The sequence below is a fragment of the Bidens hawaiensis genome, unplaced genomic scaffold (assembly GCF_021521415.1).
Source record: "Bidens hawaiensis isolate Kalapana, Puna unplaced genomic scaffold, B.hawaiensis_p1.1 tig00015453_1, whole genome shotgun sequence".
Classification (NCBI taxonomy): domain Eukaryota; kingdom Viridiplantae; phylum Streptophyta; class Magnoliopsida; order Asterales; family Asteraceae; genus Bidens; species Bidens hawaiensis.
The window spans coordinates 135,842-154,730 of NW_027492383.1; the positions used below are offsets into that span (position 1 = coordinate 135,842).

Below are 18,889 nucleotides of genomic sequence, written 5' to 3' on the forward strand. Positions count from 1 at the left end.
TTTTTCAAAAGCCTTGTGACTTCATTCTATGGTTAAAAGGCTCCTCCTTGCTGACCTTTGTTCAGTAGATGGCCTTTTTCCTTCACATTTTGGAGCCGGGGTTGCGGGGTAAATTGGGAGTGCAGCTTGTGGTATGGGTTTCTTTCGGGTTATGTTTTTCCAACTGCAGTAAAGACGGGTTATGGGTTTCTTTCGGGATTTTCATAAATATTTTAGTATATGTTAAGATTTGGGACAAAACAGATTAAATATATATTAATTGTATAACAGACGGTACTATTTTGATAGCGTAAGGTGCAGACCAAGCCATGAACAACACAGACTAATAAGTACAACTAAACACCAAAACTTAAATAAAAAATTAAAATAAAAACCTATGGTACCAACAAAAAATTATTCACATAATGCAATCCCTAACTAAAGGTAAATTCATTTGGTAGAAATGTAGACTCTAAAGTAAACAAATAATCTATTAATGCCACCGAACGTAACAAAAGATTCGAACGTAAACAAACGAAAATCAATTTACTTCAAGGAAAAGGCAACACATAATAAAACTTACCAAAGAAAACATGAGTTGATACGCAAGAAGGCGTTGAACCGCATAGAAGGTAAAATGCCATCAAACTCTTGCTGCTTGATCCAGGTTTGGCTCCTTCGACTCCTATCACTAAGAGGTACTGATGCAGATGCAACCTTACTTGTTAAAAACATTATTACATAAATATGTTCTTCATTAATTTACTTTACTTGTATCGCATAATATCATCCTACGTAAAATGAATACTTACAACCAACGATATTTTGATCGGTGATGGTAGAAAGCGGAAATGGCCCCGCTGGCATCGTGCTTTGAGATAGGCTGTTTACAAACCACAAATTCACGAAACAATGACTATAAAACTATTAAATTAGGGAAATTTAACTAATGTTAAAACATATACCTAAAATTTCATTGGTGATGATTGAAGAAACTGAATGATCCAAGAGCAAATCTCCAATACTTTGAATCCTAATTCCACCAAATATAATCCGAATCACCATCAGAATTAAACCCTTAAGAATAACGCAGCCGGAAAACAAAACATCACTTAGTGTATACAAAATCCAGGGCAAAACAAAAACGGGAAGGAAATTGAGTGAATCATAGCAGATTAAAACCATACCTCGCCAATGCAATCGGAAAACGAACCCCAATCGAACCCTAACTCCAAGTAAAATTAACAGGAAACATATTTCTGCAAGGGATTATGAAACATCAAAACTATTTAGGGTTTGAATGCGGAAAAGGGATAAATGAAAGTAAGCGAACATTAGAAATTAAACATTACATATATCGAAACAAACCTCAACTGCTAATCGGATGCATAGCAGATAACACATGTTCTAAGAGACAAAAAAACTAAAAATGCTGTTTGAGCAAGATGTAAAGATATATGTGGAGGTGGCTAACATGCAGGTGCACGTGGACAGTTCATCCCACGTAGTGGGCCACCCTATGGGGTTGTACCTTATCCTCAAGTAACAAATATAGCATTAAGAGATTGTATTTCATGCTTGAGTAATTGCACAAAAGTTGAACAATAACATATAGGAGTGAGCCCACATTTGACATTTGCTTTTTAAACATATATATAATAATGAGCTTCTCCAACATTGGGAGTGAATAACTAATATACGTCACCATCTCATGGCCAATTAGATTGTGAATTTATTTATTGACAAATCAATATTAATATGTGGTTCCAAAGAGCTTCTAATGTGGTATTAGAGCGCGTAAAAACTAGAAAGTGATGGACCCCTTAAATGGTTGAGGTTGAGAGTTCCAATCTTACGTAGACATTTTTAAATTCGTAAGTAAATATTAATGTATTTATGAGTTAACCGTTCTAAAATAAGTTTCATGTGTTGTAAATAAACTGATAGAATAGGCTCAATTGCAAACTTTTAGAGCAACAATAATTTAACCTTTTTCTCAAATAGATTATAAAATCTATTTATTCTAATAAAGGAAAATAGTCGGCAGTTAAAGATTCATTCCTAGTCTAAATTTTCCACTCAAACTATTTTTCTACTTTCAATGAAAACTATATATATATATATATATATATTAGGTTCATTTCAGAAGTATTTTTAGTGTGAGAAGTGCGATAAATTATTACAACCAATCATAATTTTTCTTTATTCATATTTTAATATAAGAGGGCATTTTAGTACAAAGTTTTTTCCATGTATGGAAGTAACAAATATTTAGGATAAGTTACATATATTTTTTTAATCTAATTACTTTTATAAATTGTTTGTTTTTTTTTATTTTTAATTTATGATGAATTCGTTCTTCATAATTTTTCTAACTTAAGCAAATCTAGGAAGATTTTTAATTTTATACAAAATTCGTAAAACCACCTACACAGTACACAATAGATTCTACACACGATAAAATTTTCACATACACAATTCGAAATACCACATACATTGTACATATATAAAACTACACAAGATAAAATTTACAAATTCAAAATTTGAAATACCGTATACACAGTACATATATGAACCTACACATAATAAAATTTAATCATACACAATTTGAAATACCGCATACACTGTACATATATGAACCTACACAAGACATAATGTTAACCTACATATATAAAACTAGTCATGTTATAACCTACCCATTTGTATTTAACTACACATATCACAATATTAACCTACACAGACAAAAGTTGTACATACAATTGATAGTATTAAATTAAATTTTTAAATATTCTCAATTAAGGAAAAAAAACCATGTTTTTTAATTTTAATTAATCTTTTTATGTGTTGTCAAATACGAGTTATGCGTAGGTAAATATGAGTTATGTGTATATTATTATGTTACTTGTGTAGATGAATTCATTACATTTACTTACATATACATTCTTGCTCATATGTATATAAAAAATAATTTAAATGAATCTTATGAAATAGTGAATGCAAAAAACTTGATCATGAAGATATTTCATTAAATTTTTTCTTAGAAGATGTGCTTATGTAAAAGTCAAATTATTTTTTTCTAAAAATTTATAACTTTCTAAGATAATTAATGTGAAGAGTAATTTATGAGTGATTAGTAAATTAATGCTTTGAAACAACTAGGAGGGAGATCAAATTACCCTTTTATCATAAATATATATGATATTATTTTTTTCTTAATTACAAGTTTGTCATTATCATTATGTACCATTGATTATGTTTAATCAATGGTTGAGATCGACTTCTCGCACTTCTCATTATGATACAACTTCTCGCAAGATCCATCCCCTATATATATATATATATCCATATGGGAGATTTAAAATAAGAACCCCTTTGAGTTTTAAGAACTCGAAAGAACTCAGTGTAACGATTTTTTTTTTGAATTTTTTTTACACATGCGTAATATATGTAAGTTACATACACGTAAAAAAATTACATAATTTTTTACGCACCGAGTCGACTTTTTACACACGTGTAACGGACGTAAAAGTTAGTGTAACCACTTACATCTTTATTCTCTCTCCTACTTTGACTTTTTTGCCAGATTTAATTTCAACCACATATTCCAATCCATTTAATTAAATGTGTGGCAAACAATTGAGTTCTTAAGTTCTTACAACTCAACATGGTTCTCAAAATATCACTCCCCTATATATATATACATATATATATAGGGAAGATTTCAAATGAGAACCCCTTTGAGTTTTAAACGTTCTTAAAACTCGAAAGAACTCAGTCTAACTCAGTGTAATTTTTTATATATACATAAAAAAATTACAGAATTTTTTACGCACCGAGTCGACTTATTACATATGTGTAACGAACGTTTAAAGTTGTGTAATCACTATATATAGTTATTCTCTCTCCTATTTTGACTTTTTGTCAGATTTAATCTCAACCACATATTTCAATCCATTTAATTAAATGTGTGGTCTATAATCAAGTTCTTAAGTTCTTACAACTCAACAAGGTTCTCAAAATATCCCTCCCCCGAACGTTTAAAGTTGTGTAATCACTGTATATAGTTATTCTCTCTCCTATTTTGACTTTTTGTCAGATTTAATCTCAACCACATATTTCAATCTATTTAATTAAATGTGTGGTCCAGAATCAAGTTCTTAAGTTCTTACAACTCAACAAAGTTCTCAAAATATCCCTCCCCTATATATATATATATATATATATAGGGGAAAGTTAACATGCAAATTAATTAACGTGCTAAACATGAGAATCAAGTAGAGTAATTATGTAATTACATCATAGAGTAATTACGTAATTACTCTACTTGATTATCACGTTTAGCACATTAATTTCATTTTTGATCCAAACTATATATATATATATATATCAATGTAATTAGGGTAGGGGTGCAAACGAGCCGAGCTACTCGGGACTGGCTCGTTAAAAAGCTCGATCGAGCAGAGCTTCATCGAGCCTGAGCTCGAGCTCGAGCCTAAAAGTAAGCTCGTTTAATAATCGAGCCCGAGCTTCACTTAGCGAGCTCAAGCCAGCTCGCGAGCCTAAATGAGCTTGTCATTTATATAATTTTTTTAATAAATATTTAATAATTATTTATTAATATATATATGTTATGAAAAAATAAATAAAAATAACTAAATAATATGTATATTTTTTATGCATAAAATTATAATAGAAAAAAATATATAAAAATAATTATAGTTATATAAAAAATAATTGATAAATAGTAAACGAGCTGAGCCCTAGCCAAGCTCGAGCTTTGAAAGTAGAGCTCGAAATGAGCCGAGCTCGAGATCGAGCTCCGTGTAAGTTAAACAAGCCGAGCTCGAGCCTTGTCGAGCTTGGGCTCAGCTTAGCTCGTTTGCACCCCTAAGTGTAATTAAAACGTATCAACTATTTGTTAATTAAACAACTAACTACCTAAGTTATATGGATTAAAAATATGCGGGTATTTGATAATATAATAAGAATATTTATATCTTAATAAAATCATATCTTTCTTTTTTTATTAAATCAATTTATATACACTTTTGAGTGTATGAGATGAATATGGAAAATTCAATGAACGGTATTTGTAGATTTAAGATGATAAAGACAAGAAAAAATTTTGAATGAATAACAATTTGTTTTCACATATTCATTCAACCTTCACGTGTCCATAGATTTTCATTAATCTCTTTCGAAACTACAATACAAAATTGTGTTTTTTTCATGCTAATTTTATATACATGATGCTTTTTTTTGTCATTCCTAATGAAACATCTTAGAATTCGCTATTATATTAAAAAATATAATTATAACTTATAAAATCATTGGGTAAATTGCGTGAATACACCACATATTCATATAAATATTACATTAGAAAATATAATTTGAACTTATAAAACCATTTAATTTGATAAATATAGTTTTAAAAAATTTAAACATTTCAACAAATGTGCAATCAAAGTTCTAATTTAATAAAATTATTTCAATAAGGTCGTAGTATAGTGGTAAGTATTCCTGTCTGTCACGCGAGTGATCTGGGTTCGATCTCTGGTAACGGCTTAATTATATTTTTTTAAACATCTCGTGCATCGTACGTAGGCATGTTCAAAACGGTTTGGGACTAGGCCGGAACCGGTTCCTAACCGGTTCCTATATTCAAAACCCCCTTTTAAACCGGTTCCAGGCTCGAACCGGTTAGGGAACCGAACCGGTTCTCCCACCCTCGGACCCCTAACCTATCTAACCGGTTCTTACCGGTTCCTAACCCGGTTCCTGTTCGATCCAACGGCTATTTTTGACCCCAACGGTCAAAAAACGGCCAAAAAAACGATTTCCAACGGCTATATTCGATCCAACGGCTAGAACCGGTTAGGAATCGGTTCCGGTTCCTACCTGCCCCCACTCAGAAATGCAAGAACCGGTCACGGATCATCGGGTTGAATCAGATAGGGTCCGGTTCCTACAAAAAACGGGTAGGAACCGGTTCGGGTCCACCGGTTCGGTTCCAGGAACCGGTTTCGTTGAACATCTCTAATCGTACGGGCTTTTAAAGCGATTATAGACTAACCATTAGTGGGCCAATTCTTAACGGACTAAACATGTCTGGACATTGGACACATCTTTTATATGTTCATGGATAATAAACTTAGGCCCAAGTTGAGCTTAATCTTATAGATTACAAATTTATTTCTACCTGTGTAGTGTGTACTAATATACTATTTTACTTTTTTGAAACTTATTTAGTCCATTTACATCTCGTCATTACAATGTATTTACAATAGACCATCAGCCACAGGCCCACAACGATCAAATTTGAACAGATACTTATGCTCCGATTCAAACACAAGAAATTTACTTTGTTCATTTTGATTAATATCGTGAACTAGTAAAGTGTCTCCCACGCATTGCGGCAGTGATGCGGCGGAAATTTGATCAGTCCAGTTCGAAAGTTATAATATTTAGTACGATACTAACACTCGCTAAAGCAATAAAAGAGACTAACTAAAAAATATGAAGTCATAGGGTATATTGGCAAAAATAGTTGGTAGCTGTAGCCTTTTAGCTATATTTAGATGTTTGGCAGGGTAGCTGAAGTTTTTAATAAAATGTATAAAATGACCAAAATGGGCATAACTAAAAAATAATAATATTAAGAGAGAACTTCAGTTTTGATCCCTGTGGTTTCTTAAAATTATCAATTTTGGTCCAATAGTTTATTTTAGGTTTTTATGGTACAATAGTTTCAATTAACCATCAGTTTTAGTCCAACCCACTAACGTCATCCACTAATCGTTAGTTAATACAACTTTGAGGGTCTTTTTTATATTTTTTATAAACTTTTAACAATAAGAATTTTTGGGTCTTTACCCAAATTAAGTTTTATACTTTTTGTTATTTCCTAATTATTATGGTTTATTATATTTGTTTATATATAAATATATACTTTTTTATTTTTTTACAATATTTTTTTTCGAAACCAGAGCTTTTATGCAACTGTGTATTTATTTGTATTTGAATACTTTTATTTTTACTTTTTATAGTTGTAATGATATCCAGGCTTTAAAAAACAGAATGTTTGTCTTTTTAAGTTTCGTTTTAATTCTACACTTCTATTAACTATAACTGATTTAGAAAACTTAGCTTTTTGGCTTTTTTTTTCGATAGTCAAAAAAGCATATGTTTATTTTACATTGGTTTTTTTACTTTTCTAATGACAGAGGGTTTTTGAAAATCTGTTTATTAATTTTAATTTTTGGCTTGTATTTTTTTTTAACAACTAAATTTTTGTACCCTATTGAGTTTGGAACAATTATTTCACATATTAATCACCTTGCCAGCCCATCAAAATGGGAATGACGTCTTGGTTTGTATTTATTAAAAATATACACTTATATAAAAGCGTCAGTTTCGAAAAAAATTATATTTATTAAAATAAAAAGTGTACAGATATTTATATATAAACAAATATAAGAAACCATAATACTAAAAAATAACAAAAAGTATAAAACTTAATTTTGGTAAAAACCCAAAAATTCTTATTATTAAAAGTTTGTAAAAAATACAAAAAAGACCCTTAAAGTTGTATTAACTAACGGTTGGTGGATGACGTTAATGAGTTGGACTAAAACTGATAGTTAATTGAAATTTTTGTACCATAAAAGTCTAAAATAAACTATTGGACAAAAACTGATAATTTTAAGAAACCACAGGTACCAAAATCGAAGTTCTCTCTAATATTAAATGTACTTATTTTGGAAGGTTATTTAAGTAATTAAAATACTAAAAGCTTGTAGTTTTTTCTAAACGCTACTAATAGGAGCTTCAAGCTTTAAGCTTTTTCTCATGACTTAAAAGCTTAAAGCTTCTTCAACCAAACAAAACTTTTAATTGAGTAGGAGCTTTTTCTTAAAAGTTTGAAGCTCTTAAAAGCTTCTAAAAACTCATTACCAAACATGCCCATACTATGTCAAAAATAATATTGAGACACCTTTGGTTTGTTGTTATCTTTGTTGCTTAAAGTAAAGAAATAATGAGTTTTTTCCCTCTTTTTTTTATTACTATTTAGAAAGTAAAATCATTAAAAAAACTAACAAAAAATAATAATAAAAAATAAACTATTATTACACACGATTTTTTTTTTTTTGAACGGCAAATTAGGATCACTCACGGACCACTGGAGTATCATCGTGTCACCAGCAGAACCACGCGATCAAATCCATCTCCACTAGGCAATAATGCCTAACCACCAATTCAGGAGGAAACTCAATAAATCTTGAGAAAACCCCCTTGTGAGATTCGAACCCAGGACCATATGGTCCCTAAGCCTTATCCCACCACCAAGATGCCACTAGGCTATAAAGCCATGGACTATTACACACGATTTTGAAAAAGCTCTTTGACACAAGCATGTTTTAATGATCAAAATTAAGTTAGAGCCCGTATTCTACACATGTGAAAATATAATAAAAATAAAAATTATTATATGTAATATTTATATTCCATTATTTCATATATTAATTTTTATTTATGACTTTGCAATAAATTTTCGATATATTATGAACTATAATTTTAAGTTGAAAACAAAACATTGGTGTTAGATTTATTTTAAAAATAAAATATTCATATCAATAGAGTTTTTTTTCAAACTGGTGTTGGTGGAAAAAGTATTTATCATTTTGGTGTTTTTTAAAAAATATTTACCAAACTAGTGTTGGTGGAAAAAAGTATTCTCCGTTTTGGTGTTTTTCATTTATTTTATTCACCTTTTACTTTTTAATCTAGTTTTTCTATTAGTTAATCTATTATTTATTTTTGTTTCATATTTCTATACATTTTTTATCCAATAAATCCAATAACTTATTTTTTATATTTTTATCAATCAACATTTTCTTATTATTTTACCAACTCCTTCTAAATATTTTCTTTTGTTTTTGTTTCTCAAATATATGCATTTTTTTGTCTCATTGTTTAATTATATTCATTTTACAAATCAACATATTTTTTACTTTCCATTTTGATTTGGTTAATCTATTATCTAATTTTATGTCATATTTCTTATATATTTTTATGTCCAATCAATCCAAAATGTTTTTTTTTATTATTTTTCTTAATAGTCAACATTTATATATTTTTGCTAATTCGTTCTAAATCTTTTTTTGTAATTAAAAAAGAAAACGTGCAATTAAATTTGACCCGCTTAAATGCTCATGTTGAAGAAAAAACACCAACAAAAGTCAGTAAAACCCATACGTTGGTAAAACACATGCGTTGCAGCGATTATTCGATGAGAATTCGGTAATTATCGGCTATGTTCGTTACACTGCTGGAACTAAACCTAAAAATAAATTCGTAGAACTATCATATTTAATATAAAAAAGATCGCTAAAGCCTGGGCGTTGATAACAACCAAGAGTCGTGGCAGCTATTCAACGCGAATTTGGTTAGTATGAGCCAGGTTTGTTAAGGTATCGGATCTAAACCAAAAATAAAAACTTGTAAAACGAGCACATTTAAAACAAAATAAAAAAACAATTTAAATCGGTAAAATTGGGGCATTGGTAAAACGCAGACATTGTGATATTTAACCCAAACTCGATCAATAAAATTCGTAAAATGAATATATTTAAACAGAAAAATAAAAAAAATCTTTGAAGACAAAAAAAAAATCAAATGAGAAAATAAACAAAAAAAAGAATTAGAATGAGTTACTAAAAAAGATAAGAAAATGTTGATTGACAAAAATATATATAGATTTATTAGATTAAAAATTAAAAGAAATATGATAAAAAATAAAAAATAGATTAAAAAATAGAAATATTGAATTTAAAAGTAAAATATGATACAAAATAAGTGGAAAACACCAAAATGGTCAATACTTTTTTTCCACCAACACTAGTTTGGTAAATATTTTTTAAAGAACACTAAAGTGGTAAATACTTTTTCCACCAACACTAGTTTGGGAAGAAATTCCATATCAATATTGTTATATTAAATATTGTGTGTATAAAGATGATATTTATAACAAAATGCTGTCACAGATTTAAAACTAAATTTACAAATACTAAGGTTTGGTTGTAAAAGAAAATAAATAAAAATATATTATATTTTAAAATGAAATGATAAACAATCTTAAATGGTTGTGTACTTGTGTTAAAGAGATATGAAAAGATAATGTGATATTGTGAATTATGAAAATGTTAATATAATTTTGGTTTTATACTTGAAGAGAAATTACATTTATATATGTTAAGTCAAAAATTCTAACAAATTACCACTTTAGTAGGGTTGGTAACCACATTTGGTTTGAAACATAGAGGTTTTGGGTTCGAAACCCGTATCAAACAATAATTTATTTTTTAAAATTTTATAAAGTCTTACTGGTTATGGGCTAATGTGGAGTGCTTAGTTAAATGACATGTGGATAACTTGTTTTTTTTTAATAGTATAGCTAGATTAGATTAGATGCGTGCCAATATATCGGTGTCCAACGCGAAACAATTTGGCAATGGGAATGCAGTCCGTCTCAACCTTAACCCTTTATGGCCAGTTTCATGACCCATCCCAACCGGCATGTTTTGATGGTTCAATCTTGAATCTTTGGTTTTGAAAAGGCATCAGGCCAAGGCATTTAGGTCCCAAAAGCCAAGTCGCAAGGCACACATATGCATGCGAGACAGTCGCTCTCGCAGCCAAAGAAGTTTTTATTCACAAATCTCTTAACATGCTTTACATATAACCTTTTTGGTTGTTTTTACATATCAATCTCCAACATACCCTAATTTTGACCAAATTTGATCCAGAAGTACATGAAAGGCTGCTTCAAGCCCCTGAAGCGTTTTCCTGAGCGCTGCGCCTTTATAACCAAGTCGTTATCTTTCTCAAATGGTAATAGTCGTTATCTAATGTGCAATTTTTTGTTTCCACTTTCAAGAATAAACTTCTGAGGTGTTGAATCTGATTGTAATACTCATCTTCAAGAATCAAAATTATGCCGTTACAGTTACAATTACAAACTTGTAATAAAAAGCATGGTTGCAAAAATCCCGCCTAGGCGCTGAGTACTCAACAAGCAAACCCCGAGTACTCGCAACTCTCCAATCAACTGGGTTGGTGGCGCCTAGCGACTTCTGCAACCATGATGAAAAAGGTGTTTAAATGTGCGTTCTAAGAGCATCCAAATTCAAGACTAGACATCATGTTGTAATACTCAATTTCTAATCTTATACTAAAGGGATGATTAATGTGATCACTGGCTTTATTGGTCTTCCATTTTCTATTATCATAATCAAGCAAACACAAATGTAAAGAATCAATAATTTCTACTACAGATATTATCATACATTACATATTATAAACATGTAACATCATGATACTCAAAAAGCACAAAAATTTACAGTAAACTTACAAAAAATCATCCCCGAAAACCGAATTCGATTCTTTTATCTTCTTTTCGCAACGATCATCGTCATCATCGCATTCCTCGACCGACACATCTCCAATCGCCTATAATTAATTATATATTTTATTTTCTTTGGTTTCATTAATTAACTCCGGAACATTGAAATCATATACAACAAATAACAAATAACATAATAATCCTGACATACAAGTCGTATTGAGTCATACACTATTACCCTTCCATATTATGAACATAACTCCGATCGTCTAGTCTACTTTTAACACATTATGAACATTGAAAATCATATATGACAAATAATATATTTTTCCTGGCATACGAGTCGTATAGAGTCATACCCTTTCATACCCGACACTGTATCAGAGTTGTCAGACATGTCGTTGACCAACCCTATACCCGTTTTAAACTAATCATCATCATCTTCAACCCCATCACCGTCACATTCCTCTTTAACAACATTACCGACCGCCTAAACATCTTTGTAACCTCACCGACACCATCATCCCCACACGCTTCCACACACACCACCACCACACCCCCAACCCGAACCACCCGCTCCATCTCCCTCACATACCGACTTGGAAACACTGCCTGATCCAACCCCGCGCTAAACCCTAAGCCAAACACCCCATCGAAATACGGCAACTTATGCGGATCGGCATGGTCCACAAGCGGCGGCGAGGCGACCACTTCGACACCGACAACTTCACTCACCCCGACGTCCTTCAACGCCATGACCGCCTGGCCGCCGCCGGCGGACATAACAACGGCGTATGTGTGATTAGAAACAAGAGCTAGGGTTTGGAGGTGGTGGAAGATGGTGGAGAATGAATGGACGGATTTGCGCCACGTGGCGGTGGACCAGAGGTGGTGGTTTTTGCGGTGGATGGTGGTGGTTGGACGGCGGCCGGCGGCGCAGGAGGATTTGGGATGGTGGTTAGGGTTAGGATTTGGTGAATTGCAGGTTTGTGGGAATTGGAATTGGAAGAGGAAGATTAATAATATTAATGTGGCAATGGTGATTGATAGGATTGAGATCTTGTGTAAGAAGATTTGAATGTGTTTCTCCATTGATGTTAGGGTTTGATGCTATCAGATGCACTGAAGAAGATGAAGTGATAATCCAAAAGAAATCAACCCCAATTGTGGAAACTTGTTTATTAGGGCGGGCGGGACAGGGGTGTAATATGAAACCGAAAAACTAAACCGCAATATTTAAGAAAATTAAATCAGAACAAAAACGGACGATTTGTTTTAAGTTTTTGTAAGAATTGAACTTACGATTTTGTTTTGAAGGTAAAAATGAAAACAAAACAAAAAAACCGAATCGAATTTCTAAATTTTTATTTTTACTTTTGTATTTTAAGTACTTTATAAGTTTAATGAATATATAACTTGAATTTTTTTACCTCAAATGTGTAATAAACACTTAGTTATTAATTTGTAAATGGTATATTCTTTAATTCAATATTTTGGGCTAACATTTTTTATTGGCCCAAAATTTTCAAACTCCAATGAGAAAAACTTAAACCGGAAAAATGAAATCAAATAGTTTCGAAACTAAAAAAATTCGGAGTTTCGATTTTTGGTTGAGTTTTAGACCAAAACCAACCCAAATCGAAGCATGCACGCCTCTAAGGCGGGCCATTGTGCTCATGCAAGGTGGCCTGATGTAAAGAACTCTATTGGTGTTAATGAGATGGACTTAATTACAACGGACATGAAACTTACGGACGACAAATTTTAAACTTTTTGACTGAATACCACACTTAAGTTTAAACTAAATCATGATATGAGTTACATGTGTAAATAATTATGTTTTTGGTTGGACAGTTTAAATCATAAGTTGTTTAATAAATAGTTTTTGTTCTATCTTACATATTTAATATGTTTTAAGAAAAGTAAAATATTAAATGTTAACCAGTCATTCTATATGTAATCTATATATGCCACAACACCCCACACGTAGATGTATGTATAGTCTTGGGCAGAGTACAAAAGTATAGATATAATATACACACATTTATATATGTTGGATATTTTAATTCGATTGTAGTAAATAACCGGTTTAAAAGATGTAATGTGATAATGAGTATGTTTACAAAAATGTTATCTTATGATTTTCTTGAACAAGGAATTTGAGTAAATATGAACACGAGGAGCTAGATCTACGTAGTACAAATCAACGAAGTAAGGATACATTAATGTAGCTGAAATTACATAAATTTGACCATTCTAATGATTGTAGTTTTGCTTCATTATTCATCCAAAAAAAACCAAAACTTTATGTCATTGCACATGAAATAATGTTGTCTCTCTCATATAATATAAAAGAAGTCGTAAATTGTAATATATAGATATGGTAAAACGAAGAACTAACATGATAACAAAAATATTAAAGTTTATTCTTTCACAACATTTATGAAGCTTTGACTTTAACCTCTCAACTTCACAACAATCATGCCTCAACAATAAAAACTTCTTTATTTGCTCTTTTGTTCCAATGAAACAATCTACTCGTGACACAAATGTTACTAAGTTTATCATTTAATCAAAACAATAATGTGCGCAACCTAGCTAGTATTTTTAACACAGTCATTATTTCTGTGATCGTTAAAACTCTTGCGACTTAATTAGTATTTTTTAACACAATATTGTTGGAAAATATATCATGATCTGAGACATTATAAAGATACACTGTAGACTGTGTAACATTTGATCAAAATTCAAAAAGCTGTGTAGATTCATATGGTGCAAATTTTAACTTCAAGAGTTGATGAATAAAAGATTACGCCGTTGCCAGGGATCGAACCCGGGTCACAGGCAGGAATGCTTACCACTATACTATACTATAACAATCTTGTTGAAATATTTTTATTAAACTAGTTCTTTGATTGCAGATTTGCAGATTTGTTTCATTATTTGCGTGTCATATTCAAAACATGAATTTAGAAAACTTGTATTGCAAATTTACTATAGAGAAATTATAAGTTTCATTTGCCTTACAAAGGAGTTTCATTGACAAAAGGAGTTTTAACAATAAAGACTGATATTTTATGTACATATAATTTTACACTGTTTCAAGTTAATAATATTTTTTTAAGCGATACTAATTATAATTTATATATATATACTAGATTTAATGCCCATGTCACACACGAGATAATTCAAATTATAAAATTATAAGTAAAACAAATAATTACATAGCGTATATGAAAAAAAATATATTACATCTATGCTTGTATCTATACAATGTTTACATAAACTGATTTTATTTATATAACAAAATTATTTTTTAAATAAACTTAATAAAAAAATGCTCGTGCAAAAACGTATCCGAGAATATTTCTTTCTATTGAAAAATTCATTCTCGGTGCCATGTATAATTGAAAGACTTTTGGTTATGAACCAATTTCGAAAATAAAGCTTCTCATACGATAGTAGTTCTAACCATTCAGTCTAAATACAAAAGGAGCGTTACCTTTATTGATATGTTTATCAATTTACCACTTATTAAAGGAAAGTGGAACATTAAATTGTAACAAAGCTATGTTTTTCTGAGCTATACCATGAAATTTTTTTTGAAAAGTTTCAGAGGGCTTCTCGACTTTGTCATAATGACAACATAAAAAATAACATGTTAACTCATCCAATTTTGTGAATATTTTGTTTCATTTGAGCATAGTTTTCCATGACATGCTTCCCATACTACGTTCTGATCACCATTGAAGGAAAAATTAATGTCAATATAAGTATTTCAAAATTGATAAAAGTTAGAAGCATTAATAGGCATGGGGGTGGTATGTCGAAAGTGTTCGCAGTCTTTTCTTACATTTTAATAGTTGAGGGAAAAATAGTTAGTTTGCCAAATCCCGAACCTTTTGATTATTTAAAAAAAAAACCCCCTTAAAATAAACTTTAAACCCAAATCATGTTTAAAATTCTATCTTTCATACTTTTGACATTTCAAAGTAACCCATAACAAATTTGACGATAAATCTATTTTGCATTCTCAAATTTTTAAAAATACTTAAAATTTTCATTTTTGACCCGTAACAAATTTTGACCTAAATGTAATTAATTTGTACCAAATAATCTATTTATCAACTTTTGACCCATAATATCAAATTTAAATTCCATAAAAAACCCGAAACAATTTTCATTTGAGAAACATGATTTTTTGTTGATTTTTGAAATTCTCCCAAGTATTTTGAAATATGTAGTAAAATAATATGTTAATATTTATATTTATAAAAATATATAGATATTATATAAATATAGTGTAAAAGGAAAGTGAATAATTATTGATTTATTACATTTATTAGGGTAAATTAGTTTTGAAGGGAAAAAATTGTAAGAATTAACCAAAACATGACAAGTGACCACATTTATTTTACTTTATTAGAATAGGTAGATATGAGTTTTGTACAATAGCAATTCACTAGACAAACAATTTTACAAACTCTGTACCATAGGTCCATAGGCTATCATATACACATTACCAATCACATATATACCCTTTGGTTATTTATCTATGGCTTCAGTAGAAAGTAAATTGTTAGGTTTAACGATCTACGTTGGAGCGAGTGCGTGGCAGCGTTTTTTTATCAGTTGATTTTGTCAGGTACATTGTGATTAAGGCTTTACTAGAGTTTGAAATTTGCTCCTTTTGATTTCCATAGGAAATTAGTTCATACATTAATTTGAATTTGTGAACTGTGGTGATGGAAAAACAGTAATTTACAAGGAGATTTGTTCGAAGTTGAGAGTCCCACATCGATAATGGAAGAAGAATAAGTAGTGGGGTGTGCTACACAAATAGGGAGAGAAGCAATTGTACTACTCACTTACCTGGACGGGGTCAATGGACGATCAAGAAGGTCCATTGCCTAGGTTGGTGACCTCCATTGCACTTAGGAGGGGTGCTTGCCTAAGGTCGGTCCAAGTGATTGAGCCTACGTCATAATTTGTGGCAGTGGAGGTCTGCGTTCGCGCGGCCTCTGCACAATATTTTAGTTTAATATTTTGATATGGTCAACATAACTTTTCCATTGGTGATTATTAAGCTTGACCTGACCACTCCCAGGCTGCTATTGTTAACTTTATGTATGCCAACATTAATTTCATCAGTTAAAATGACTTAAAATAAACGTTTAGTGAAATATATGATTTTCACATTTATAAACCCGGGTGAAGATAATGGAACACGAATAATCTGTATCAGTTAAATACTTGAGCTAGTAACTTATAAGTCCTTAAATTTTCTTGTACAAGTTTAACCATAAATGTTTATGGTTAAAAATACAAAATGTTTTTGAAAAATTAAACACCGTTGCCAGGGATCGAACCCTGGTCACCCGCGTGACAGACAGGAATACTTACCACTATACTACGACTTTGATAATATGCATAAATTAATATTATAGATGTAATTTCTTTTTGGTTTTAGATTTTTTGATATTTATACCAAAACATTCATACTCAAAACTGGAAGTAAAGAACTGTTTTACATATTATTTAAAAATGTAAGTATTAGATTTCATTGCTTACTATTTGATCATAGTACATATGGAACACTTCTATTTTGAAATGCCAAAGCATGTTTGGGTCATGTCAAAACCTAAACCTGCAAATTTCTTATTAGCTTTGTGTCATGTCAATACATGCTTGGGTCAGTTTTGTAAAACATATTATTACTTCTGCCATCACCACTTTGGTGGGATGGTAAAGGCTTTGGCCTTTGGGTGAGAGGTCCAGGGTTCGATTCCTGGCATTGGCGGTATAATGTAAATAGTAGGAGGAAAGCTTGAACATTCAAAAAAAATATTATTACTTCTGTTGCTTATGGTATTTATCTTTTATTCTTTTCAAACGACTCCTCACGGTTATGCCAAATGACATTGCGTGTGAAAGTGAGCTAGTTAAAACGAACTTCATTATGAGCTTCGCATTTAACAATCTTGAGCGTTAATAATCAAACGAACGCGCTAGAACTAATGCGTGGCTTTATTAATATCAAAAACGTACGGCTGATTGTTTCATCTAAATATCCGAAGATTGGCACTTCTGCTTGGCCTATCTGGTTGTAGAATATATGTAAGCATGTATGTAAACAATGTAATTATTGTAATATCTAAGCATGATGTTTTAGAAGCTTTGGATATACTTTTTATGGGTGTTAATTTCAAAGATAGAACAAAACAACACAAAAAGACAAATGGATTTGCTGCAAATTGGAATCTTGTCTAGTACCCAAATTTAGATGAATGCTTAAAATCGCGAACATAGTTTTTATGTTTTCACTATTGATACGTTATAGCGAAGTATTATTTAAAAATCAGGGATGTCCGATTTTGACACGACACAAAAATAATTAGGCTTTTTATTGTCATATTTGACATGTTTGGCCGTGTTCGGTTAACCTAATTATGCAGTTAGTTAAAAAGGCCAATATTTTAGCATGTTTAACTAAACATGTCGACCCACTAACCTATTTATGACCCGCTTAGCACATTTTTTATGACCCACCAACCCGATTAACATGTTTCAACTTAATTATTAATACCAATAAACCCGTCAACCCATTTGACACGTTTAGATAAATCATAGATTAGGCATTCGGGCAGCACATATTTAAGTGTGTGTAGGTTAGAGATAATATATTAATTTTGACACAAATAAAACTATGGGCCGTGTTGAACAACTCAACTTGTCAAACTGCAACCCGTCATCCTAACATTACGCCACTAGTTAAAAAAATTTTATTGGCACATTATGAATGTAAGGATACACATTATATATACTAATTATAAATCTAATGGGCATATGTAATATGTTACCTCGTGACAAAATATATAACTATTAATTGTTAATGCTTTTGAAGAATTGAAGTCCTTGGCATCGGCCAAATCGTAATTTTTGAACCATACCATCATCAACAATGACAAAAGCAAAACGATTAGAGACTTCACTATCATGGGTTAATCTTCCAATGCCAGCCTTTTTATTAACCTTATTTGTTTAATGTTCATAGATATGTTGGTATCATGTACTTGGACCCTCTTGTGAGATATATTAATAAATACATTAAAATTTGTTACTTTCAAACATTGTAATAGCTAACCATTCACAACTTATTATCCTAACACTTCATTTCAAAATAAGTACAACGTGAATTTTTCTAATTGTAAAAGAAAAAAGAAAGTTGAAACTTTGGCCCATATTTATTTGAGGTTCCTTGATTTTATTTAGGCTTGATTATTTTCAATTCGCATTTGATTCTTCATCTTTATCTTTAGTCATAATAACTCTATCCGTTCTAATCAACTACTCTCTCAAACTTTATGTTGGAATCGCCACCACCAGACAACCAATAACGTTACTCGACTTTTCTGCCGCATAATTGTTGTACAAAAAGTCAAAAACCATCCCACGTGTTGGAATCCTAAGCAAAATCATATAGTAGAAGGCCCTTGATTTCATAATCCA

The 18,889-nt window shown here is 31.0% G+C and overlaps 1 protein-coding gene and 1 non-coding gene across 2 annotated transcripts; one reads left to right on the forward strand and one right to left on the reverse strand.

Moving 5' to 3' along the window:
* Nucleotides 1-11,791: 11,791 nt before the first annotated feature.
* LOC143549268 (uncharacterized) lies at nt 11,792-12,472 on the reverse strand. Its single transcript, XM_077040203.1, has one exon. The coding sequence runs from the start codon at nt 12,470-12,472 to the stop codon at nt 11,792-11,794; it is 681 nt and encodes a 226-aa protein (XP_076896318.1).
* Nucleotides 12,473-16,244: 3,772 nt separating this feature from the next.
* On the forward strand, nt 16,245-16,404 carry LOC143549286 (U1 spliceosomal RNA). The gene has a single exon (XR_013138114.1). It is a non-coding gene; the product is annotated as a U1 spliceosomal RNA (small nuclear RNA).
* The last annotated feature ends 2,485 nt before the right edge of the window (nt 16,405-18,889 follow it).